The following is a 26,197-nucleotide window of genomic DNA, read 5'->3' as shown; positions in this document are numbered from 1 at the left end:
GACCGCCATCAGTGCATGGATGGATGGTTGGGACCTGCAGCTTTTGAGAGGGGATCAGGTGGGGAGATGTGCTCCAAAGACTCCATGGGTCACAACGAGGACCCCATAAAAATGTGCCAGAGAAATGTGATGTATAGATACGCATCCTTGATATCCACTGATGTCAGGAAGTCTCCTTGATGAAGTGAAGCAATCACTGACTGGGTGGACTTCATCCTGAATTTTTGTACTTTTAGGAACTTGTTAAGACCCTTGAGGTCCAGAACAGGCTAGAAGTTTTCATTTGGCTTGGGAACTGTAAACAGGTTGGAATAGAAGCTCTGAGACCTCCTCTCAGCCATCACAGGTGCGATGACCCCTTGGAACAGCAATCTTTCTTTGGCTGCAAAAAAAACCTGCTTATTTTTGTGGATCCGAAGACACTCATGAGCACATAAAGCATGACAAGGGGAAAAACTGGGAAACTTCAGCTTGAAGCCTCTGGACACCACACTGCAGACCCAGTCATCTGTGACTGAGTTAGCAGATGTCCCTGCACCCCCCAGAATAGGACGACTTAAGGATTCAGTTCCTCCTACTGAACTGGGCTGTAGGCCTTTGCCTAAAACCAGAGATTGGTTGCTTACAAAAGGAACTGTTCTTAAATTCTGAAGATGTCACTGATTTATAACTAATCACCATTGCCTCCTTCATAAGGGATGAAAGCATCCAAGGATGGCCCAAACAAGCATTTGCCCTCAAAGGAAGTTGCTCAATTTGCTTCTTTCTGAGACATTCCGCTGACCAAAACCTGAGCCATGGGATCCTTCTCATGTGGACATTGTACCTACCCTTGAAAGTTGCCTCACAGTGTCTTCAAAGGCATCCATCAAGAAGCCCAAATTGCAAGATCTTTGGGGTCCCATTCTCTAAAACGGAGCATACGCTTCACCCAAAGACCTGGCAAACTCCCACTGCAGCCACTGCAGGTTGCAGAGCCACTCCTACCAGAAAGAAAAACATCTTAAAGAGGACCTCTAACTTTTATCTGCAGAGTCTCTAAAGACCAAGACATTATCCACATACACAGACAAGGCCATATTTAAGTAGGAAATGGCCAGGTCAAGAATAGAACCTTGAGAACCCACTTTCTTGCAGAATTCCTTCTCTATGGGGTATTGATGAGCAAAATGCTTCACTGGTAAAACCACCTTCTTTGGGTAAGCCCAATCGGCACTTGTAGGTGACAGTGAATTGGGAAAGACGTTGGTTGTAGCTGTCATTCGGCCTGGGGGGTGCTGGCGCCCCCCTGAAAAATGCCACCCAAGGCAAAGGCCTTGTTCGGTTTGCGGCAGATACGCCCCTGCATGCATGTGGGATCTGGGTACAGTCCCCTTTTTGCCTACTAGCTGTAGTGCCCACTTTTACCCCACAAGTGGTATAAGTAACATGCCTGGATTTATGGGAGCAAAGCCCATGAGGGAGATCTTTAGAGACATAGGGAGGCACATTCATAACCTTAGGATACTAGCTAAAAACTGTGGTTTAGCTGAGCTGGGAGAGGTTATGCCTTTTTTTGGCCAGTGTCTATTCACCTGTAGGTGGCAGCATACCCAGGTACAGTTGTGCTCTTACGTTTACATACCCTGGCAGAATATATGATTTCTTGGCCATTTTTCAGAGAATATGAATGATAATACAAAAATGTTTCTTTCACTCATGGTTAGTGTTTGGCTGAAGCCATTTATTATCAATCAACTGTGTTTACTCGTTTTAAATCATAATGACAACAGAAACTACCCAAATGACCCTGATCAAAGGTTTACATACCCCAGTTCTTAATACCGTGTATTGTCCCCTTTAACGCCAATGACAGCTTGAAGTCTTTTGTGGTATTTTTGGATGAGGCTCTTTATCTTCTCAGATGGTAAAGCTGCCCATTCTTCCTGGCAAAAAGCCTCCAGTTCCTGTAAAATCTTGGGCTGTCTTGCATGAACTGCACGTTTGAGATCTCCCCAGAGTGGCTCGATGATATTGAGGTCAGGAGACTGAGATGGCCACTCCAGAACCTTCACTTTATTTAACTGTAGCCAATGACAGGTCAACTTGGCCTTGTGTTTAGGATCATTGTCATGTTGGAATGTCTCAGTACGTCCCATGCGCAGCTTCTGGGCTGATGAATGCAAATTTTCCTCCAGTATTTTTCATCAATTCTGACCAAATTTCCTGTGACTTTGTAGCTCACACATCCCCAAAACATCAGCGATCCACCTCAGTGTTTCACAGTAGGAATGGTGTACCTTTCATCATAGGCCTTGATGACTCCTCTCCAAATGTAGCGTTTATGGTTGTGGCAAAAAAGCAAAATTTTGGTCTCGCTCCAAATGACTTTGTACCAGAAGGTTTGAGGCTTGTCTCTGTGCTGTTTGGCGTATTGTAAGTGGGATACTTTGTGGCATTTCCGTAGTAATAGGTTTCTTCTGGCGACTGGACCATGTAGCACATATTTCTTCAAGTGCCTCCTTATTGTGTATCTTGAAACAGTAACACCACATGTTTTTAGAGTCCTGTATTTCACCTAAAGTTATTTGTGGGTTTTTCTTTGCATCCCGAACACTTTTCCTGGCAGTTGTGGCTGAAATTTTAGTTGGTGTACCTGACCGTGGTTTGGTTTCAACAGAAATTTTCCACTTCTTGATTAGAGTTTGAACACTGCTGATTGGCTTTCTCCATTCCTTGGATATTTTTTTATATCCCTTTCCTGTTTTATACAGTTCAACTACAGTGGTGATTGAAAATTTGGGCACCCCAGGTAAAAATTTGTATTAATGTGCATAAAGAAGCCAAGGAAAGATGGAAAAATCTCCAAAAGGCATCAAATTACAGATTAGACATTCTTTTATGTCAACAAAAGTTAGATTTTATTTCCATCATTTACACATTTAAAATAACAGAAAACAAAAAAATGGCGTCTGCAAAAGTTTGGGCACCCTGCAGAGTTAATATCTTGTACTGCCCCCTTTGGCAAGTATCACAGCTTGTAAACGCTTTTTGTAGCCAGCCAAGATTTCAATTCTTGTTTGAGGTATCTTTGCCCATTCTTCCTTACAAAAGTCTTCCAGTTCTTTGAGATTTCTGGGCTGTCTGTCACACACTGCTCTTTTAAGGTTTATCCATAGATTTTCAATTATGTTGAGGTCAGGAGATTGTGAAGGCCATGGCAAAACCTTCAGTTTACGGCTCTTGATGTAATCCCCCGTGGATTTCAAGGTGTGTTTAGGATCATTATCCATTTGTAGAAGCCATCCTCTCTTTAACTTCAGCTTTTTCACAGATGGCATCAAGTTACCATCCAAAATTTGCTGAAATTGTATTGAATCCATTTTTCCTTCTACTCGTGAGATGTTCCCTGTGCCACTGGCTGCAATACAACCCCAAAGCATGATTGATCCACCCCCATGCTTAACAGTTGGACAGAGGTTCTTTTCATTAAATTCTGTGCCCCTTCTTCTCCAAACGTACCTTTGCTCTTTCCGGCCAAAAAGTTCAATTTTAACCTCATCGGTCCACAGAACTTGTTTCCAAAATGCATCAGGCTTGTCTATATGTTCATTTGCAAAGTTCAAACGCTAATTTTTGTGGTGAGGACGCAGAAGAGGTTTCCATGAAGACCATATTTGTACAAGTATCTCTTTATAGTGGAATAGTGTACCACAACTCCAGTGTCTGCCAGATCTTTCTGGAGGGATCGTGCAGTCAAACATGGGTTTTGAATTTTTTCTCACAATCCTGCGAGCTGTTCTGTCTGATATTTTTCTTGGTATTCCAAATCTTGCTTTAACTTCCACTGTTCCTGATGACTGCCATTTCTTAATTACATTCCGAACAGAGGATATTGACATCTGAAAACGCTTTGCTATCTTCTTATAGCCTTCTCCAGCTTTGTGAGCGTCAACTATTTTCAGTTTCAGTTTTCTAGACAACTGCTTAGAAGATCCCATGGTGCTGATTGTTGGGGCAAGGTCAGATGAGTCTGGGCATTTAAAAACTTTGAGATTGATATCACCTGGTCTTCCCAGATGATGATTGAGAACAATCCATGACACTGGCAGGTCTCAGCCTTGCAAAGGGGGCAGTGCATGCTATAAATTCTGCAGGATGCCAAAACTTTTGCAGACGCCATTTTTTTCGTTTTCTGTAATTTTGAAAGTGTCAACGATGGAAATAAAATCTAACTTTTGTTGACATATTATAAGAATGTCTAATCTGTAATTTGATGCCTTTTGGAGATTTTTCCATCTTTCCTTGGCTTCTTTATGCACATTAATACAGTTTTTTACCTGGGGTGCCCAAACGTTCGATCACCACTGTACCTTTTCCCACAGATCCTTTGAAAATTATTTTGCTTTTCCCATGACTCAGAATCCAGAAACGTCAGTGCAGCACTGGATGAAAGATGCAAGGGTCTGTCAGGAGCCTAGAAACTCATTGACCTTTTATACACACACACTAATTAAAAGCAAACAGTTCAAAGGTGAGGATGGTTACCTTTAATAGCCATTTTCATGGTTAAAATCACCAGGGTATGTAAACTTTTGATCAGGGTCATTTGGGTAGCTTCTGTTGTCATTATGATTTAATGATAATAAATGGCTTCAGCCAAACACTAACCATGAGTGAAAGAAAAGTTTTTGTGTTATTTATATTCTCGGAAAAATGGCCAAGAAATAATAAATTCTGCCAGGGTATGTAAATTTATGAGCACAACTGTAGTTAGTAATATTTAAGTCCTCTGTGTCCTGTGATGTACAATTAAAAAAAAATGTTTTGGCTTTACATACATATAAAGCTGAAGTGCAGACCAAAATGAAAAGCACTATAAATTTTAGTAACACATAATAATCATAAACTGCCGCATTAGTCACTCTGCAAGCCAAAACATTAACTATTTTCTCAGTTGAATGGAATGTGCCTTGCTCACAAGCCATTTTTACTTTGGCGTGCATTTTTCACTTTTTGTTGCATGTGTAAACCACTTAGATTAGATATCCTAGGCCGCTGGTTAATGGAGCCAAGCGCTATGTTTTCTGTTTGTCCTACAAATGAAGGCCCTGCTTATCAATGCATTGCGGAAACGTGTTTTAAAGTATGTTACCAGAAATGCATGACAACGCATGTAATGCAGTACGGTGTGTTGCTGTGCTAATTATTTAGAATGGCACTTTTCAACACACTAACGCAATGCAATAAAAAGCACATGCGCTGTAACACAGGAGGTCACACATAATTTTATGTGTTTTACAAACCATTCAAAATAAATGGGCTGCCTAATGCAATGCATGTTTAACTTGCATGGGCTAAGGCAATGCAGTGGTATTAATAGGCCCTAAAGACACTGGCAAAATACTGACACAAGGAGTCAGGGCAGTTTCGTTGGCAGTATTGTGGTTCATGGTTACACCCACAAGAGAATGCCCACATATCAACAGCAACATCCACACACCTAGGACACCCATCATTAGCGGGGAATATATTCTTACAAAGCAAATACACCTTTCTTACAAAGCAAATACACCTTTGCACACAGACTAGTATTCTAGCGTTTCTCTTCTTACTTAATTGCCCTCACTCAGCTAAAGTGATCCCAGTGCTGACAGTGTGGCAGAGGAGGGGCAAACAAGGATGCTGTGCAGGTGCCTAACATCCACATCAATCAATGACATCACTGGTTGTTAGGATGCCAGAGGCTGGCCCACACAGTTCCCGAGATTTTGCTGCACAGGTTTAATCCATTCGCTGGCTTGTTCACAATTTTTGGGCATTTTTGGTTCAGTTTTTAGGCATTTTTTCAAGGTACCCCTGAAGAACAGGAGGCACCCTGGTTAAAAGACCTTCACACTTTCTATAGTCATTACTCTATCAAAAGTTTAGAGGATGCAGCTGCCCTTGGGCTCATGAGGTCAGGTAGACAACCTTTCTTTTTTGTACATCTGCTGTGTACACTGCATTCTGTACAAAATATGGCAGCATTTCCCCTTGCTCTGTATTCCATCTTCTAAACATCCTGTATGCTTAACAGGACTGAAAAGGAAACCTATTACTTAGTTCTATTAAACATTATTTATATTTATTAAACATTAATGACTTAAGAATGGCATAAAAAAGTTTTTCTATGACGTATTCTTAGGGGGTGTTTACATTTGCCCTAGCCTCCCAGTGGTTATGCTTTTAAATAAAGGGAGCCATATTTATGGAGCTCTAATCATTCCTATTTGACCTTCAGCTGATTCATTTTTTCTCTCAAGATATACAAATGCACTATGAATTCGGATGGATCTCTCTCCAGAGGAATAAATAGCTTATCTGGCTTATCTCTGATAAATAAGTAGAGACAAATTCAAAGTCAGCATATGAATATTCAAACAATCTACGTCAAGGTTTAGAATGAACAAATATATGGAGAGGGATTTACTACCCACACAGGCAAAGTGTTTAAGAATTATATTGGAATTGTTCACATTGTGTGTCGGTTTGATCCCAGACATGTACCATTTTAGGGGAGTTGTCTTACTTTGGTTGCAATAACAGTGCAAGCTCGGAAGCTAACTTTCAGATTTGTACATCTGCTGTTCACACTTATATCACAAAGAAGGAAGATGATTCTTTTTTAAAAACCAAAGTGTCAATGTGATATAGCACAGCTGATAACTCTAAACCACGTTGTTTATACAATACAGTAATTTAAAAAAGTGAATCCTTCTGTCTAAATTGGCCCTAGTGTGCATGCATGTATTCATGTGAGATAGGGACCTTTGATTTGAAGCTTTTTGAGGACAGGGACTGATGTGAATCTGCAGTATGTAAAGAACTGCATACATTGTTTGTATGATATAAATACCTGTAATTAATAAATAAATGAACAAAAAGAAGAAGATTTTGAGGCTCTAGTGAAAGAAAATAATTTACCCTTAGCTTAACATGTGTTCGCTTTCTTAGCCATTTCTCTCTTGGCTTTGATGGACTAAAAACAGAGACTTCTTTTCCAACCAGCTCCAAAACACTGGCAGTTTCATGCCTCATGACCTAAAATATATAAATTATTAAAAGACTATAGACAGAGGGATATAATAAACAAGTCACATTTCATGCATTTTTTCCTGGTTGATTTATTTATTCGTTTCTCAATTAAGCTCACATACCTTTAAAAAAATCATCTGGAATTAACAGACCTGCAATCAACTGTAAAATGTCTATGTACAGCAAATACATTTAATATGTCTATCTACAAAAGTCATTTAGTAAAGCACTTTTAAAACTGGTAACTAAGAGGCATCAGGGAAACTTTGTTTACAAGTGTTAACAAATTATGACAAAACTGCTTTAGAACACATAAAAGTGATCCTGTCATGTCCACTTAAAGAGGAAGTAAACTCTCTCTTTTTACTTGTACCTACAGCTAAGCCTATAATAAGGCTCAACTGTAAGTACTGTGAATATCTACTAAACTTCCTGGTCCTTGAGAGCCCGTGCCGCAAACAGATGGCTCCTGCACGCATGTGCGGGAGTGACGTATTTTGTGACTACGGCCACTCACAGTGCCGAAGCCCGTGAACCTAGAAGAAACACCGGGGAAGATGTCAGCCGCCTAAGCAGTGTGGGGGCACCGCTGAGACAGCTTCGTTCTAAGGGGTTTCATAATGAGCTAGTATGTGATGCATTCTAGCTCATTATGCCTTTGTCTTATAGGTCCCCCCCCTCCCCCCAGGCTTTACAACCTCTTTATGTTTATAAACCATCACTGGTTTAAAACCATTACTGGTAAAATCATATATGATAATAACATGGAGGGTACACAAAAAGAACAGCAGTCTCCGCACTAATGGTGAAGCATATGATGTCCCAATAAGGCCACTTTCACACAAAATGTCCGATCAGTTTTTCAGGCGGACCTGATCGGACAGTCCATACACCATTATGGAGCAACTGGTGTAAATAGACTTTTATCCATTTCAGGGGAGGACTGGGAAGGTTGGCAGGGTGGCAATTTCCCCCCGGGCCACTCTGATGCCAGGCAAAAAGGCCACACTCAGGGCTGGATTATCGTAGGGGCCAGACACTGTATACAGCTGCTGGTCACTGCTACACAATATTATATTTGCAGAGCTGCAGCGGAGCGGTATGAATGTGCAGAGTACGAGTTACCATATTGCATCATGTTTATCTTGCTTGTCTTTATAAAACCAGGTGGGCATGAATAGTGAGCCGATTCAATGATTCAATGGGCCACTTGACTGGATTTGCCCCCCAGGCCTAAGGCTGCCAGCCCTCCCCTGATCCATTTACACTGGCCTACCTATGATCCGATCTACTAAAAAACAGAAGGGTATTTGTCTAGGCAGATTGGACAGTCAGGTGTGTGCTCTGTCCGTTTCCGCTCTCTAGAAACTGAGCGGACACAGACCTGTCTCATCCACCCCCTCTGCTCAGCAGGGGATCAGCGGACAGATCCCCTGCTGATCAAAACGGAGTCCACCCGGTGTGAAAGGGGCCTTACAATGATCATTAGAACATCACAACCTTTGATCTCAGTCAAATTACATCACCAACAGGCTGAGCATTGTACATATAAAGTTGGCCATACATGGTCAAAATTCAGCTAGTTCAGCAGGAACTAGATGAATTAAAACTCATGTGTGGCCACTGCAGTTGACCTGAAGTTGCTCTATCGATTAACTTCTATTCAACTGCCCTGCCAGAAAAAAGCCGATCGAACACATGCAGCCAATGACTGCCGTGCTGATTCTGTATTCTAATAAGGGGGAGTCACCCTGCTGTCATAATACAATAGCACAGCGGGGAGGATGCCCCCCCCATTCACCTCAAATATGTGGATGGGCAAATCATGTTTTTTTTTTTTTTTGTTTAGCCAGCTGTCTGAACAAAACAAAACAAAAAAAAAAAGATTCTGGAATAATGTATGGCCAGCTAAACACATATTGAAAACGCCCATGTAAATCAACTATCAATAACACAATCGACCTGTCACGGGACTGAGAGAATGCACAGGACATGCTCGCTCACATCTGGGTGTTGTGTTCTATCATATAATACCTCTGGAGGGAAAGTAAGCACTCATTTCATTAGATTACTAAATCATGTTTGTCTATTCAACAAGACCAAAATAGTACATTTTACTGCTGTACTTTGGTGCTGGTAGGATTACTTGCATTTCTTCTAACCAATTACTAACCAAAGGTGGAGTTTATACAACCCATATTCTTGAATTTTTATTTCTAGCTATAAATAGTGTACTTGTTCTTGCCTCTACCATGTATTACAGAAACAGTATTGAATTATCCCAATATACAAATAAAAAGGTTACATTCCAATTGCATATGGTTAAAGAGTATGTAAACCCAACATTTCAAATTCCTGATATGTGTCTGCTGTAGCATGTACTTGTATGAAAAAGTATGAAAGTATTGTGTGAAATCCCTGGTGTTTTGGTCAGTTCCTCTGCTTTCTTATTCAAAACTGACCACACTAAGCAAGGTATGCTAGGAAGCCAGTGTGCTCTCCTCCAATGTTTAGAGATGTCCTGATACACCCCCCCCCCCACACACACACACACACACACACACGCACATCTATTTACTGGGAAGTTCAGTGTGCTGCTCTTTCTCTTCCCCCAGCTGGGAAAAAAAAAATCACAGTAGGACAGTCCTCAATTTGTCATATGGTGACCAGTATATAAAGGATATTGCTTTTTTTTTTTCAGTTTAAATTTCTGAAAAGAAATGTTAAACGTATATTTATCATGTACATTATGAAGCTCTGTTGATGTTCGTTTTCAGTATTCATGTATTCCGTCTTCATCGAATAGTTTTATATCTATACTGTGTACACTGGTACAATGCTATTTTTGTACTGTTGTCTAATTGACCCAGACATGCCTTCTCCGATGAAAATAAAATATTTGAAAACAGAGATAAACAGAGGGAATGTGAGCATTAAATCGATTAGAAAAAAAGGGAAAAAATGTATGTTTAATGTTTTATATCTATACATGTTTTGTGTAAAACATTTTTATTTTAAAACTCAATGGTTTGTTTTACAAGGTGAGAGTTTACATATACTTTAATGTGTTGGACTACACCTTGCCAGTACTGCACCAATTTAGATAATTCCCAGAGTAGATGCAGCAGGCCTCTCTGGTCTCTGCCACATTTCATACAACCTTGGTTCTTGGGCAAGCCTCACTGCATACATAATTTAGGTCAGGGGTTCTCAAACTACGGCCCGCGGGCCGCATCTGGCCCGCCAGGGTCCTGAACCCGCCCCGCCCGGCAATTGCAGAACTGAGTTAGGCTGCGGGGCAGGGTGGAGATTTCCACGGCCACTGTCTACTGACATTTTTTTTTTTTTCCTGTGTGCAGGAAATCGGCTGCAGCAGACGCCAATTGGCTGTCTTACTCCCGCGCTGCATTCTGGGAGCTGTAGTCCCGACCACGCTCAAGTTCCTTGTGGCGGTGGCTGTGGAGAACAGAGCAGGGGCGCGCGGCAGGACTACAACTCCCAGAGACTTTGAAGGCAGGAAGAGGCGGGGCACACGGCGCGGCGCGGAATACAACGGAGCTCGCCGCTGGATGGCTGCAACAGTGCAGCCTGAAGTTTTTACAAAGGGTGCAAGCAGCTTACTTTGGAATGGAGGCAGGGAGCGCCAGCTTGCCAGGGGACGCATGTGTGACTGGCTCGGGCTGGTCACTTGCTGCAGCTTGAAGTGGTCATCACCCCCAGGAGGCCGAGCAAGAACCTGCTGAGCTGTCATCGGCATCGCTGAGGTGAGACACCCTGACACCCTCAGCTGACCCCCACATTCCATCTCACCCCCCCCCACATACACCCCATTTACCCTGCCCCAGTGCCCTGCCCACCCAGTCACCTCAAAACAGGAAATAGCCCCCAACACTGTCTTGCTGTCAGATCCTGTGCTGGCCATGGCCTCTGGGTCCTGCTGGGAGCTGGCCATGGCCTGAGGTCCTGCTGGGAGCTGGCCATGGCCTGTAGGTCCTGCTGGGAGCTGGCCATGGCCTGTAGGTCCTGCTGGGAGCTGGCCATGGCCTGTGGGTCCTGCTGGGAGCTGGCCATGGCCTGTGGGTCCTGCTGGCCACTGAGTCCTGCTGGCCTGCAGGTCCTGCTGGGAGCTGGCCATGGCCAGCTTCCTGCAGGACCCACAGGCCATGGCTAGCTCCCAGCAAAACTTACAGGCCTGCAGGACCAACAGCGATGGGCACTGGTGGGGCTGCATTGATGGGCACTGATGAGGCTGAGCTAATGGGCACTTGTCAGGCTGCACTGATGGGCACTGGTGAGGCTCTATTGATGGGCACTGATCAAGCTGCATTGAGGAACACTGCTGAGGCTGCATTGATGGGCACTAATGAGGCTGCTCTGATGGGCACTGGTGACGCTGCATTGATCCTTAGATCTCAGGGGTTCATGCTGGGACTTGAAGTCCATTACTTTTGGGAGGTATGAACTTCCTAAAAGTGAAGGACTGCAAGTTCCAGCATGAACCCTCTGATCGGAGGACGTGACAATCCCTCCTAACTAGTGAAGGACTACAAGTCCCAACATGACCCCCGGAAATTTAAGAATGTGACCCCCCCAAAAGTGAAGGACTACTAGTCCCAGTATGAGCCCCTCAGAGCTGAGGAAATGACAGCCCCCCAACTAGTGAAGGGCTATAAGTCCCAGCATGAGCCCCAGAGATTTAAGAATGTGACCCCTTGGAGCTCGTGGGTTCATGCTGGAACTTGTAGTTATTCACTAGTTGGGGGTGTCAGGTCTTCAGCTCTGAAGGGTTCATACAGAGACTTGTCTGCACTGCTTGCACTTTAGTTCCTGAGGCTATGGTTTTAAATAATTGTACTGTTTTTTGTGCACTACAAATAAAATATGTGCATAGGAATTTGTTCATATTTTTTTCAAACTATAGTCCGGCCCCCAACAGCGTCTGTGGGACAGTGAACTGGCCCCCTGTTTAAAAAGTTTGAGGACCCCTGATTTAGGTGTTCTATGCAGCAAAAACAGTTGAGTAGGTCTACATGTTGGGAATAAAGACACTCTTGGTTAATGCTAAATCCCATTAAGCAATGTCTGTACATGGCCAGACTAGGATCCAGGGTCTTCTCTAGGCATAAAGGCACTAATATGAGGAGGAATGCTGGCACTTTCAGACACCACAGGTGCTGTATTTTATCAGTAATGTTAATTTATACGCTGGTGGACAAAGAAGATTAACCTTTCTTCAGTCATGTTGGACAGGACTGGGCCATCCCCAAACTGTTCCCACAAAGTTGGGGGCATGGAATTGTCATAAATGTCTTGGTATGATTACTGTTTTTTTTTTTTATTTCTTTTTCTTGAAAAATTGAAACGTATAGGTACAAAACATAACCTATGGGCATTCTCTGGCTAATTAATACAAAAAACATAGAACTACTAATAACACCTCCAATTATAGAACACAAAGCAAACAAAAAAAAAGGGGGGAAAGAAACAACACATCTTCCATACACCTCGCTCTGTTATTCTCTTATAAAATTACTTCAAGGGTGTATGATGACTCCTTAAGAGTTCCCTTCACTGGAACTAAGAAGCCAAGCCCAACCCCTGAAAAACAACTCCACACCATAATCCCCCCCCCCCCCCACACCAAAAGATTTAGACCAGTGCACAAAGCAAGGTCCATAAAGACAAGGGTGAGCAAATTTGAGGTGGAGGAACATGACTGGCCTGCACACAGTCCCAACCTCAACCCCATATAACACCTTTAGGATGAATTAGTGCAGAGACTGAGAGCCAGACCTTCTCTTCCAACATCAGTGCCTGACCTCACAAATGCGTTTCTGGAAGAATGTTGAAACATTCCCAGACACACTCTTAAACCTTGTGGACAACCTTCCCAGAAGAATTTAAGTTGGTATAGCTGCAAAGGGTGGGCCAACTCAATATTGTACCCCGTTGACAAAGACTGGGATGCCAATAAAGTTCATGTGCGTGTAAAGGCAGGTGTCCCAATACTTTTGACAATATATTGTATATACAGTGCTCAAAAAAATTAAAGGAACAATTTTTAATCAGAGTGTAGCATCAAGTCAATTAAACTTCTAGGATATTGACCTGGTCACTTAAGTAGCAGAGGGGGTTGTTCATCAGTTTCAGCTGCTTTGGTGTTAATGAAAATAACAGGTGCACTAGATGGGCAACAATGAGACGACCTCCAAAAACAGTAATAGTTTTACAGGTGGAGGCCACTGACATTTTTTCTTTACTCGTCTTTTCTGACTGTTTTTCACAAGTTTTGCATTTGGCTAGGATCAGTGTCACTACTGGTAGAATGTGGCTATATCAGGACCCTATAGAGGTTGCACAGGCAGTCCAACTCCTCCAGGATGGCACATTGCTAGGTTTGCTGTGTCTTCCAGCACAGTCTCAAGAGTATAGAGGAGATTGCAGGAGATAGCAGTTACTCTAGGAGAGCTGGGCAGGGCGGTAGAAGGCCCTTAACCTATCAGCAGGGTTGGTATTGGCTCCTTTGTGCAGGGAGGAACAGGATGAGCACTGCCAGAGCCCTACAAAATTACCTTCAGTAGGCCACTGGTGTGAATGTCTCTAACCAAACAATCAGAAACACACTTCATAAGGGTGGCCTGAGGGCCCAACGCCCTCTAGTGGGCCCTGTGCTCACTACCCGGCACCGTGGAGCTCGATTGGCATTTGCCATTGAACACCTGAATTGGCAGGTCCTCCACTGGCACCCTGTACTTTTTACAGATGAGAGCAGGTTCATCCTGAGCACATGTGACAGATGGAAAAGGGCCTGGAGAAGTCATGGAGAAGGTTATGTTGCCTGTAACATCGTTCAGCATGACCAGTTTGGTGGTGGTTCAGTGATGGTCTGGGGAGGCATATTCATGGAGGGATGCACAGATCTCTACAGGCTAGACAATGGTACCCTGACTGCCATTAGGTATTGGGATGAAATCCTTTGACCCATTGTTAGACGCTACGCTGGTGCAGTGGCTCCTGGGTTCCTCCTGGTGCACGACCACGACAATGCCCGGCCTCATGTGGCAAGAGTATGCAGCCTGTTCCTGGAGGATAAAGGAATTGATACCATTAAATGACCCCCACGCTCACCTGACCTAAATCCAATAGAACAATATGTTTCGTTCTATCTGATGCTGCCAGGTTGCACCTCAGTCTGTTCAGGAGCTCAGTGATGCCCTGGTCCAGATCTGGAAGGAAATACCCCAGAACACCATGCATCATCTCTTTAGGAGCATGCCCAGATGTTGTCAGGCATGAATACAAGCACATAGGGGCCATACAAACTACTGAGTACCATTTTGAGTTGCTGCAATGAAATTTCAGCAAAATGGACTAGCCTGCTGCATCATTCTTTCCCTTTAATTTTCGAGGGGGGAATGAATTTAGCCCTCTGTAGGTTGATAATTTTCATTTTCATCACACGATGTGGCATCATTTAGTTCCTAACACATTACCCAGTCCATGTCAGTATAGATATCCAGCATGATATTTTCCTTATTGAGATCTGATGTGTTTTCAAAGTGTTCCTTTCATTTTTTTGAGCAGTGTATATATTCTGAACAATGAATCTTGGTTTATTGGGATTGAATCTATTATTATTATTGTTAGTGATCATTGGATGCATGATGATCTTGTAAATGTGACAATATACATGCTATTATGCAAGAGAACATTTATCATAATTACAACGATTAGTCATATACTGGACACTCTAAGGGTTGGCCCATGGGGGCGAAGTTGACTGGTCCATCCCTCCTCTTTGAAGGAGGGATTTTAGAAAGGCCCTGTATTTAAGAAGAAACAGATAATACAGACTACTTTGCTCTGATGAAGAGGGCATGTCCCTCTAAACACGTCAGCGATAGTTGATACAAATGCGGACCCTGAATGTTACAGCTTCAGGCTCACTTGTTTCCTGGGTTTTGTACCACACTTTTATACCTTGGCTTTTGTGAGTATGCACTCATTTGTTATTATTCAATAAATTAAGTATTGCACTAGGCCTTTGCGCCCTTTGTTTTATCTAGGTTTTTCAAGATTCCCTAACCTTGCAAGGGCAGCGTGGGACGAACATTCCCGTTTTGACCAAGATCTGATTATATCATCTTATATGACCTGTCCGGCTTCTCAAGTATCCCTTAGCGCTATGGTGACAAAGTGTGGATTCTCTTGTGTTCTACAGCATACACCTGCATGAGGGCCCTGTTTGCCTCCACAGGGGTGCACAGGTGTTACATACACCCCCATTCTTGTCAATTGGGATGCAGCAGCTGCATGGACACAGCCACCGCTTCCAATTTGAGAGACGTGTAAGTGCACGGCTCCAAACACACAGTGTGAATTACATTCCAGAGATTGTCAGGCTACACAAGAGGAAAATTATTGTGTATATTTTTGCTAAAGGAGTAAAAACAAATGTTTTTCTCACCTGTCTCAAGAGGAATGAAACAACATCAGTGGATTCCCAGTAACTGGCATGGAAAAGGTGAGGAAGGGCAACTGTGGGGAAAGCAGTAAGCGCATCCGGACAATAAAGGGCATAGTCAATTCTTTTGGTACCCCACCATTTCGCTGCAACTGAAAATGGAGAAGCAAGTTATTTCTTCATTCACATAACAGAAAATGATTTAGAAAAGGAGCAGGATGCTGTAAGGCCTGTAAAATGTAATTATTTTAGTGAATGAAGCCATTCTGCTGGTTCTGAATCTACTAGAAGCAAGTTGTCATCATTCAATTATTAACCCTAAAGGGATATACTTGAATTAATTAAAGTCCACCCAAATTGAACTAATCTTTTTTTAAAAAAAGTCCTGTTTCTAGAACTTACCAGCTGCTGCAATCTGTTTAAGACTCCACTGTATGGAGAAGTTGAGCAAAAGAGGTTATTCCATTTGGCTTGGCTCACCTTGGCTATGGAGATCAGGTATGTATGGAGTAAGGCCTTAAAGGTTGCATCCATGAACATGGACCCAACCTCAGAATGGCTGCATTCCTTTATCTGCATCCCCAGTTAGGTCAAATAAATGCAAAAGCAAATCCCAATTACCAACGTGCTTTGCATGCACCTGCAGTTTCTCATACCGGTACCTTGTAAAATATATGCAGAGTTTTCACATGTAACACATGCACAGGAGATACTTTATCAGCTCCCATATTAACATGCAACTCCAGATGAACCATTAAAGATAACAGACTCAAAGCTCCAGAGGAAAGAGAAAACACAGTAGGGGCCATTTATGAAAACTGCAGGCAAGGAGTGTGAGGTGTTCGAGCAACGAGCTACATTTTTGTGTTTGTTTTCTCATCTGCCTTTAAATAATAATACAAAATAAGAAAAAATCAGTTGCCTGTGGACGTTTTCATACATGACCTTATACATGTCTCAAGAAAAATTATTTCATCAGAGAATTGTTAAAAAGAAATTATCACCAAAAAGGACATGCTATTTTCAACTGCCCAGGCTTAAGCAAAGTGCAATCCTTTTGGGAAATTCAGACTGTGCCGCCATTGGTGAACAGACGCATCTCACAAAATGAGAATATCATTACAAAATTTGTTTATTTCAGTTATTCAATTCAAAAAGTGAAATTCATATATTTTATATAGATGTGTTACACACCGTGTGATATATTTCAAGCATTTATTTCTATTATTTTGATGATTATGGCTTACAGCGAGTGAAAACCCAAAATTTAGTATCTCAGAAAATTAGAATATTTCATAAGACCAATAAGAAAAAGGATTTTTAATACAGAAATGTGGACTTACTGAAAAGTATGTCCATATACAGTATTGTATGCGAGGACACTGAACTCATTTGCTCCTCTGAGTTTGTCCTATTGGAATACATGTTTTCAATGGTGTTTTTACATGTGAGTGTAAACTTTGCTTTTTAATAAATTTGTTTTGTTTGTACGTTATCACACTATGTCCTTGCCCATTTCTCTCTATACATGGCATCTGAGCTTTCAACATTGAATGCCTTCATATTATTTGCTGCATTGAACTACACCTGGCGGATCCCACTGTTGATAACTAAGCGTGCTGAGGTCCATCCATTCAATTGGGTGACCATATACATTTGGTAAGCGGCCTTTTTGGAAGTTTGGTGACTTATCCACGGGTGCCTTCCATCTTCCACACTTATCAACCGAGTGGTGTTTGTCTGCTGGGACTTGTGGTTCCTCTTCCTAATTTTTTCCATCTTTTGCATGGGATATATGTTCATATATGACGTTTAACATGTGAGTGCAAACTTTGTCTTTGTTCCATATAATTATTTGTACGGTATCACACTATGTCCTTGACCAATTTTTTTTTTCACATATGGTCTCTGAGCATCCGGTATTGAATGTCCTATACTACATGCCATATTGAACTACACCTGGTGGATCTCTCCATCGTCAATTAAGCGTGCTGAGGTCTATCCATTAAATTGGATGACCATCAATATCTGGTAAGCAGCTTTTTGGGATATACCCTTGAGTGTTTCCATTCAGTAACGGAGTGGTATTCATGTGCTGAGACTTGTGGTTCTTCATATCAATATTCCTTTCACATTGGATTTATTTGGCATATCTGCTGGGACTGTCCAAGTGGACTTATAAGGACTTATATTTCACTATATTCATTTATTTATTTATTAATGTATTAGTTTTTTTGAATATTATATATTGATAATTATTTGGCACAATTTACTCATACAATTCATTGGGTCAGTGCTACACATATATATATATATATATATATATATATATATACAGTACTATTTTGGATTTTCTATAGGCAGGGCCGTCTTTACTATTGATTGGACCCTGGGCAAACATTTTTTTTTGGGCCCTCCGAAATCCACTTATCAACTATTTGTGGCCAGTGTGGGCTCAAGGGGGAGCTGCTTTGGGCCCCACAACAATGACTGGGCCCGGGACGGCTGCCCCTTTTGCCCTGTGTTAAAGACGGCCCTGTCTATAGGTCCATGTGTGCAGCTTTCCCCAGTTAATTTTAAAAGGAAATATTAGGTTTTTCACTATTAGTAGCGCAGAAATCTACCGTTTTTTTACGAAGGAGGAATCAGCAGGTGTTGAGCTGTCTTTAGTTACAAGACTGTGGGAAACCAGCGTGGATTGTTACAAGCTATCCTGCTGCTACTATCTAGTAAGCGGCTAATTTAAATTATTTTTGCTGGATGGGATTGTCATGATGATCCGCAGTGAATTGCTATAGCGGGTGTCACTATTAAGTTGGATTTGATTGGAAAGGAGGAATTTGTTTCCCTTGGATTCACAATCAGACTTTGGGTTATTTACCAGCTTGAGGAACATTTTTTATTAACCATTATTTTTCAGATTCAGTATATATTGGCACATTACCTTTTGGTACCTGTTTTTGAATGTTTTGGGTTATGTAGCCACTTTGTTTTTGCTCACACAGGTGAAGACTTTATCTTAATTTTTTTGACAGCGCACTTATTTCTTATACACATTTTCTTTCACCCAGTGTTCAGGGTTTATTTTGTTGCAGCAGTCCTATTATTCTCATTTAGTTAGCGCACCTATTTCTCTTTGTTTTTATGGGGATGCTGATTTCATTTTTCAGCAGGTATTGGAACCTGCCCACAATGCCAAAAGTACTGATACCTGGTTTAATGATCATGGTATCACTGTGCTTGATTGGCCAGCAAACTCGCCATAAAAAAGTGAATGTAGACAAAAATGTAAATGACTTAAAAAACATGTTCACCTGCAGAACGGACCGTGTGGAGTGATGATTGGGCTATCTCCCTCATTTTTTTGACAGCATCCCCATAAAGCTGGTCAGCAGAGAGAAGCATGAAATGCTTTAGAATTTCCTGGTAGAGGGCTGCGCTGACGTTGGACTTGATAAAACACAGTGGACTAACACCACCAGATGACATGGCTCCCCAAATTATCACTGACTGTGAAAACTTCACTGGACCTCATACCTAAACCCCATAGAGAATCTGTGGGGTATTGTCAAGAGGAAGATGAGAGACACCAGACCCAACAATGCAGACGAGCTGAAGACTGCTATCAAAGAAACCTGGGCTTCCATAACACCTCAGCAGTGCCACAGGCTGATCGCCTCCATGCCTCGGCCGCATTGATCAAATTCATGCAAAAGGAGTCCCGACCAAGTATTGAGTGCATACTATACTGTACATGGACATACTTTTCAGGAGGCCAACATTTCTGTATTAAAAATCCTTTTTTAAATTGGTCTTATGTAATATTCTAATTTTCTGAGATACTGAATTTTGGGTTTTCACGAGCTGTAAGCCATTATCATCAAAATTAAAAGAAAGAAATGCTTGAAATATATCACTCTGTGTGTAACACATCTATATAAAATATAGGAGTTTCACTTTTTGAATTAAATTACTGAAATTAATTACCTTTTCGATGATATTCTAATTTTATGAGATGCACCTGTATAATAAGCATGTGGAGGGGTCAGAATCTCTCCCACTTTTAACAGTTCTTTTAACTTCCAGAAATAGAAAAGGAGTGGAGGAAAAATCTTTCCAGAGTGAGGGAGCTTAACTTTATTATGTCACTGGAACAAGTACACCGTTTAGGAGATTTCCCCATTTACAATAAACCAGTAAGTAAATCTTGGATTTCCCCTCACCTACCCTGGGGGCAATACAGAGGGGGGGGGGATCTCCTAAATGGGGACACAGATAGTACAAAAGAATCCAAGGGATATAAATCTGTACTACATCAGTACTTCATATGTCTTTTTAACTGCAGTGAACACAAATGTAGAAAGCATCCAGCAAGTCCAAAACTGTATTGACGTTTTCCTGAAGTTTCATATGACACACGGTTGGTGAAATGTACCCTTGCACTGTAGGATACTTCAATAAAAAACTTCAATTTGATTTTCAGACTGCTGGCTTATTGTTACATGTTAATAACTCGACAAGGGTGATATCCCTTCTGGACTCTATCTAATCTAGAAAAAAAATAGCTGGAATTTGAATTTAAGGGTTTGTTTAGATTAGCGGTTGGGGATGTTAAAACCATGTGGTTGAACCCCTTTTTTAATTGCCCCCACCTTAGGCTGTGAAGGCAGTGTACTAAGTGTTTACATGCATACTTGGCTGCACCACAAGGGCAACTACAGGTGTGCTTCATCTGGTTGCCCTTGTTGCAGCCATATATCAAGGGGAGAAATGGTTCCCTCCTCTGTGAATGGAAAGGAGCTCAAAATAGAATCACTTCACAACTGTAACACCCATTATGTGATTTATGTTATCACTTGTGATATTTGCCACATTCAATATGTGGGCAGGACCACAAGGCGTCTTCGGGATCGTTTCAATGAATGTCTATATAGTGTGGAAAAAAACATTCAACAAACGTGGCCCAACACTCTAATACCCATCATGTGCGAGATATGTCAGCCATATGGGTTCAGATAATTGAAAAAGCAAAGACACCACGAGGTGGGATGGAGGGGGGGGGGGGGGTGTCATAATGTTTTTTTGCTGGTTATGAACTCAACTGTCAATGGGACGTTAGCCCTTTTTATGGTTAGATTGCGGTATGTACTTATGTACGTACTGGTGTCTTGAGTCTCCAGAGTCCTCCTCTAAATTTGCTTTTTTTATTTTTTTAAGTTAAGAACAGCAAACAAATGAGACTAATTGGTCTGTGAGAACGACTTGGGAGAAGGCCTCAGCAATTCCAACAAAACTCATTCTGTGTTTATTGATCTCCAATGTTTCTATGGTTTTAATTACATAGTTTTGTATTTGTATTGCCATGCATCTGTCCGTTTCTCATCTTCATGATTGTCAAGGTGGAATCAGGGATGTGTTCTTAGCTTAATCACTGTGCAGGTGTATGGTGACTACCTAGGGATCACACTTCCGATTTTCTATTTGTTATGATTAAGCACTAGTATATGTGTGAAACGCGTTAACAACAGTTCCAGCATACTGTCTTTTTTTCTGTCTTCATCTGATACATAGAATAAAAGAATAAAAGATGAAGCATGTCTACAGTGTGATATGCAGCCAATTTCCTCTATTTTACATGCAGTGGTCGCAATGCTTTGTGCATGTAGCACAAAATATTGCTCCTGAACGCAACCTATTCAATGAAAGTGCCACAAACGCCCTGCAACCATTGCTTTGCACTTGGTTGTGGTGCGTTGGTGCAGCAATTAGTGATAAAAGGAGGAGGTTGGGGCAGGGTTATATTACCTTCTCACTGTCTGCAAGCACTTCTGAAAGTGATCTGAATACAGATCGCTGTTCAGAGGCATTGCAAGTTGGAAGCAAGTCTAATCCTAACCTACGTTTTTTAGATAACCTTCACTTCTATGTATTCAGTGTAAAAAAAAGACATATTATTGGTGAATCTCCAGTAAAATACAATTCAAGAATCATGGGTTAGATGAATTCAGAAACATAAAGAATATAGCTGTACTGAGAAGGAAATTGTGTGTTTTATTTTAGCACCAGATAACCAGGAACATTTATCTGAGAAGTTGTACTCTTTGGTGATTATTTCTAGGACAAGAAAAACAATTTGTTATATTACTTATTTTTTATGAGAAAGATGTTTTTTTAGGCAAGGTAAAACAAAGAGAAAATATAATAAAACATATGGAATGCTATATGATCTATTGGTGCTTTTATATACCCAGTGATAACAATTTTGCCTATCCTTCCCCAACTCTACAAAGCATATGTGTTATTCAGGTTTTAAATGGAACTTGCAAACATACTTGTTTTTCATCTTAAGCCACAACTGAGCTCATTACAAAAAAAGTTGCGTCGACAAAGAGAAATGTTGCTCGTAGCAACCAAGATGTTGCCATTCATTTTCTAACCTGCACTAGAAATGGTAACTATCATCTGTAATATATATCAATGAAATATATCATGGATTGGTTATAAATGAGCTCAGTTTATCAAATGCAATAATCTCATGCTGTAAATATTAAATAACCACGCTAAGGGTATGCACACAATTGTGTAAGCATGCCTTAAAAAACTATAGCCACATTACAGGGCATTTCTCAGTTATCCCTGGGATTGCAAAGTACACATTTGCCTAGTTTCCAATGCAGAGAGCACCAAAACTAAACCTGGATTTGCGAATTATGCATCCTGTGAATATATGTAAACCTTGTGGCCCGAATATTAAAAACAGGGATATGTCCAGCAAAGCAACTTTAGTGCATTTGCTGCGACAGTAAAAGTGTGGTAGGGAAAACCTACCTCTGTATGTTCTGAATATAGATTATAGGGGGCAGTATATGAGGAAAAAGCAAAGCAGTGGGTTTCTTATATGATAAAAAAAGAAACATAAAACAGAAGAGAAAATTAAAGCATATGAAATGTAAGTGTAAGAAGTAAAAGTGTCACAGTTTTAACCCCTACCATCACTACTGATACCGTTCTCTAAATTAACCCTTGTACTGAATGATATAAGATGAATGTATTCTAAAGAGGGGTTAAATCATGCTAATGTGGCTGCTGCTAGGGTTATTAGGATGAAAGCTTCTTCCTAAATACCTTTGGAGATGTCCGCACCTTGGATGCCCGGGTTGATGAAGTGCTTCCAATCTCCCACCTCTAGCATTCCTCCTATGTGACTCTGCTCAGTATGGAACTGAATGTGTTTTATGGGGGAACTTGTTTTTGTGTGAGATTTGTAAGGGAGAGCAAGCTGTGACAGAAGACTTAGCTTTTTGGAATGGTTAAGATGATTGTTTGTTTCTAAAGGAACAAAGCAAACACACCAATTAACACCACAAAACATGCAAAATCACATCACAGTTATTTTGTCTTCCAGCGAAGTGCATATTTTATAATCAAACTTAATGTCTTTATTATACTGCTACATGCCTGAGGCTATGTGCTCTTTCTTATCTGGGTTTGCGTTACTATCACTCATTGGAAGACAAAACTGAAAAAGACTACAGGCTGTAGAAAGTTTTTATTTCCCAGGAAAAAGTGCCAAAAATGCTTGTGTCCCTAATAAATCCTTGCTGCTTCTGGTGTGACAAGCAGTGCCCAATCATAGTGGCGTCTTGGCAAAGAGAAGGTTCCCAGGCCTGACAGACTAATAAAAAAACATCAAATGGCTGTAGTTATAGCAGAAAACTTCCATACTTGGAATGGTAGATGCAATCTCTTGAACATTCAGAACTTTAATCTGTCTTGCACAGCATTTAAACACAACAGTGCTGCAGATACACAAGCATCACTTTAGTTCTGATAATACACAAGATAGATTAAAAGAATGTTCAATGAGCCTCACCTCCAAAATCTAGCGATACTGATCCCAGAAAACAATTTATTTTACAGGATTGCAATTAAACTTACCACATCACTATAATTATAAAGGGAAGCTGTCATCAAAGAGGCCTGCCACCAAATTTACCTCCTTAATCAGTCTAAGTAATTTTAACGGGATCTCAGACTTTAACAGTGGACCCCAGTGCAGCAGAATTCAAGCTTACATCCAATCAAAATGTTGTTTTCATTTTTAGAACAGGTGAGGAAAGGTCAGTGTAAGGCAATGGTCTCTAAACTGTGGCCCTTTGTTTGCTTATATGTGGCCCTTGAGGTGTTATTCCCCCCAGCATAAGTAACAGTGGGGCATAGTTCCTCTCACTGACACCAACAATGGTGCACTATTCGTCCCACTGACACCAATGATAGGGGACTCTTCCTCCCACTGACACCAATGATGGGGGACTATTCCTCCCACTGACACCAATGATGGGGGACTATTCCTCCCACTGACACCAATGATGGGGCACTATTCCTCCCACTTATACCAACAATGGGGCACTATTACTCCCCCTAATACCAATAATGGGGCATTGTTTACTCCCACTGACATCAGAACATTTTCTTGAAAAAAATATTAGTAAAATTGGTGTCAACCTAAATTATAAAAAATAGTTGCATATACAGTATATGTGAAGCTGCCCCTTTAAGTAGACCCACCACCTCCAAACAAAAATAAAAATTAAGGGGCTAACACACACTCAACCCACTCATATATCATAAATACTATGTGAGAACCTCAATCCAATATTAGTGAATCAATAATTATTAAATTAACAAAAAGAAAAAAAGACTGCAAAGTCCATAAAACAGAGAAGTTCAACCACAGTGCCTTCTGGTATTAAAGTGCCTTAGATACTCTTTTAGTTAGTGCTCCACCACTGTGTGTACAGAGTGCACACTTACCAACCATACATATTATATAAGCCCTTGATAACTTAAGGTATCACCCTTTTTCAAGTTGTAATTACGATGGTCCTTACATATAATGCCGCAAAAAAGTGCGCCAGCCATTACCCTTTCAATAATAAACACTATCCTGGATCATTATGTCTTATCTGGGTCTGGGCTGCTGGGGAATGAGAAAGCCCATTTGAAAGGATAATGGCTGGCGCACATTTGTGAGGCATTATATATATCAGGACCATCATGATTACAACTTGAAATCGGCTGATATCCTAAGTTATCATTATCAAAGGTATATCTAATATGTATGGTTGGTAAGTATGCATTCTGTACACACAGTGGTGGAGCACTGACTGAAGGAGTAAAAGGCAAGGTAGTTGGGGTTTACAGCAAGGACTACTCTGTTTTATGGATTTTGCAGTCTTTTTTTCTGTTAATTTAATAATTATTGATTCAGTAATATTGGATTGAGGTTTTTCACACAGTATTTATGATATTGGAGTAGGTTAAGGGTGTGTGTTAGAACATTTTCTTCTCCTACTGCCAACACCACCCTCTAGAGTTTGAAGGACAGTAAACTGGCCCTTTATTTATAAAGTTTGGAGACCCCTGCCCCTGACATAAGAGAACCTGATAAGCCCCTGTCAGGTTTTTACTGCTATGTGGAATCAATTAGAGATATTCGCTCACTTTTTTCCCCAGATGACAATGGTTTTGCCAGATAGATGGCGAGGGCAAATATACAACAGGGACACAGACAGCCAAAAAAAGCGGACAGAAATTCCTGGCTGTTAAAACTGCTGTCACTGAGTAAGTAAGAGCTCCAGACCTAAGTAAAAAACCTGACAATACATCAACCCTCACCACACAGACTTGTGAAGAAGTGCTAGGTTCGGGTGAGTGCACGACTAAATGCTGGTGCTGTCCAAAATAATGAGAAAGCTTGCATGCTAGTTGTAGATCCTGATCAAAGGTTTACTGAATTCCCATATCAAGAAAGTTACAGCAGGATTTCGAAGGCAGGGCGATATCTTTTGTAAAGCGGAGATATCTTTTGTCATTTTGAAAAAGACTGCCACCATGCCATCAAAATATTGGTGTACCTTTTTTTTTTGCAGATATGGGACTTCAGTAAACTTGTCATCATGATGTACAACTGTTATGCTACTGTTTCTTTTTATATTAATAAAAACCTGAAAGGCGTTTTAATCCCTCTTCAAAAAATGTACACTTTAAAGGAATCCAGCTTAAGTATCTCTGATTGACAATAGGAGTGATCTAGAAGATACAAAACATAATTAAATATGACCCTTGAACCATGAAATTCTCCATTTTGACCATTCGATATCTCAATATATACAGTATCTCACAAAAGGGAGTACACCCCCTCACATTTTTGAAAATATTTTATTATATCTTTTCATGTGACAACACAGAAGAAATTACACTGTGCTACAATGTAAAGTAGTGAGTGTACAGCTTGTATAACAGTGTAAATTTGCTGTCTATTCAAAATAACTCAACACACAGCCATCAATGTCTAAACCGCTGGCAACAAAAGTGAGTACACCCCTAAGTGAAAATGTCCAAATTGGGCCCCATTGGCCATTTTCCTTCGCTGGAGTCATGGGACTCGTTAGTGTTAGTGTTACAAGGTCTCAGGTGTGCATAGGGAGCAGGTGTGTTAAATTTGGTGGTATCGCTTTCACTCTTTCATACTTGTTTCACTCTCTCATACTGATTACTCGAAGTTCATCATAGCACCTCATGGCAAAGAACTCTCTGAGGATCTGAAAAAAAAAAGAATTGTTGCTCTACATAAAGTTGACTTAGGCTATAAGAAGACTGCCAAGACCCTGAACC

At 41.1% G+C, this 26,197-nt stretch overlaps 1 protein-coding gene across 10 annotated transcripts in view; it reads right to left on the bottom strand.

Annotated features, from left to right (window-relative positions):
* Nucleotides 1-26,197, bottom strand: part of PITPNM2 (phosphatidylinositol transfer protein membrane associated 2) — a 428,296-nt gene that overhangs the window by 17,373 nt on the left and 384,726 nt on the right. For 6 of the 10 annotated variants that reach the window (XM_082258328.1, XM_082258334.1, XM_082258335.1 and 3 more), the window contains 3 exons: nucleotides 22,646-22,849; nucleotides 15,524-15,672; nucleotides 6,946-7,062 (listed from right to left, as the gene is read on the bottom strand). In XM_082258328.1, coding sequence (XP_082114454.1) covers nucleotides 6,946-7,062; nucleotides 15,524-15,672; nucleotides 22,646-22,849 — 470 coding nt within the window. The remainder of the gene's footprint in view (nucleotides 1-6,945; nucleotides 7,063-15,523; nucleotides 15,673-22,645; nucleotides 22,850-26,197) is intronic. The other 4 variants (XM_082258336.1, XM_082258337.1, XM_082258329.1 and 1 more) reach the window with 2 other exon arrangements.

The sequence above is a fragment of the Pelophylax lessonae genome, assembly GCF_965119305.1.
Source record: "Pelophylax lessonae genome assembly, chromosome: 1".
Taxonomy (NCBI): domain Eukaryota; kingdom Metazoa; phylum Chordata; class Amphibia; order Anura; family Ranidae; genus Pelophylax; species Pelophylax lessonae.
This window is presented reverse-complemented; position numbering and strand designations above follow the sequence as displayed.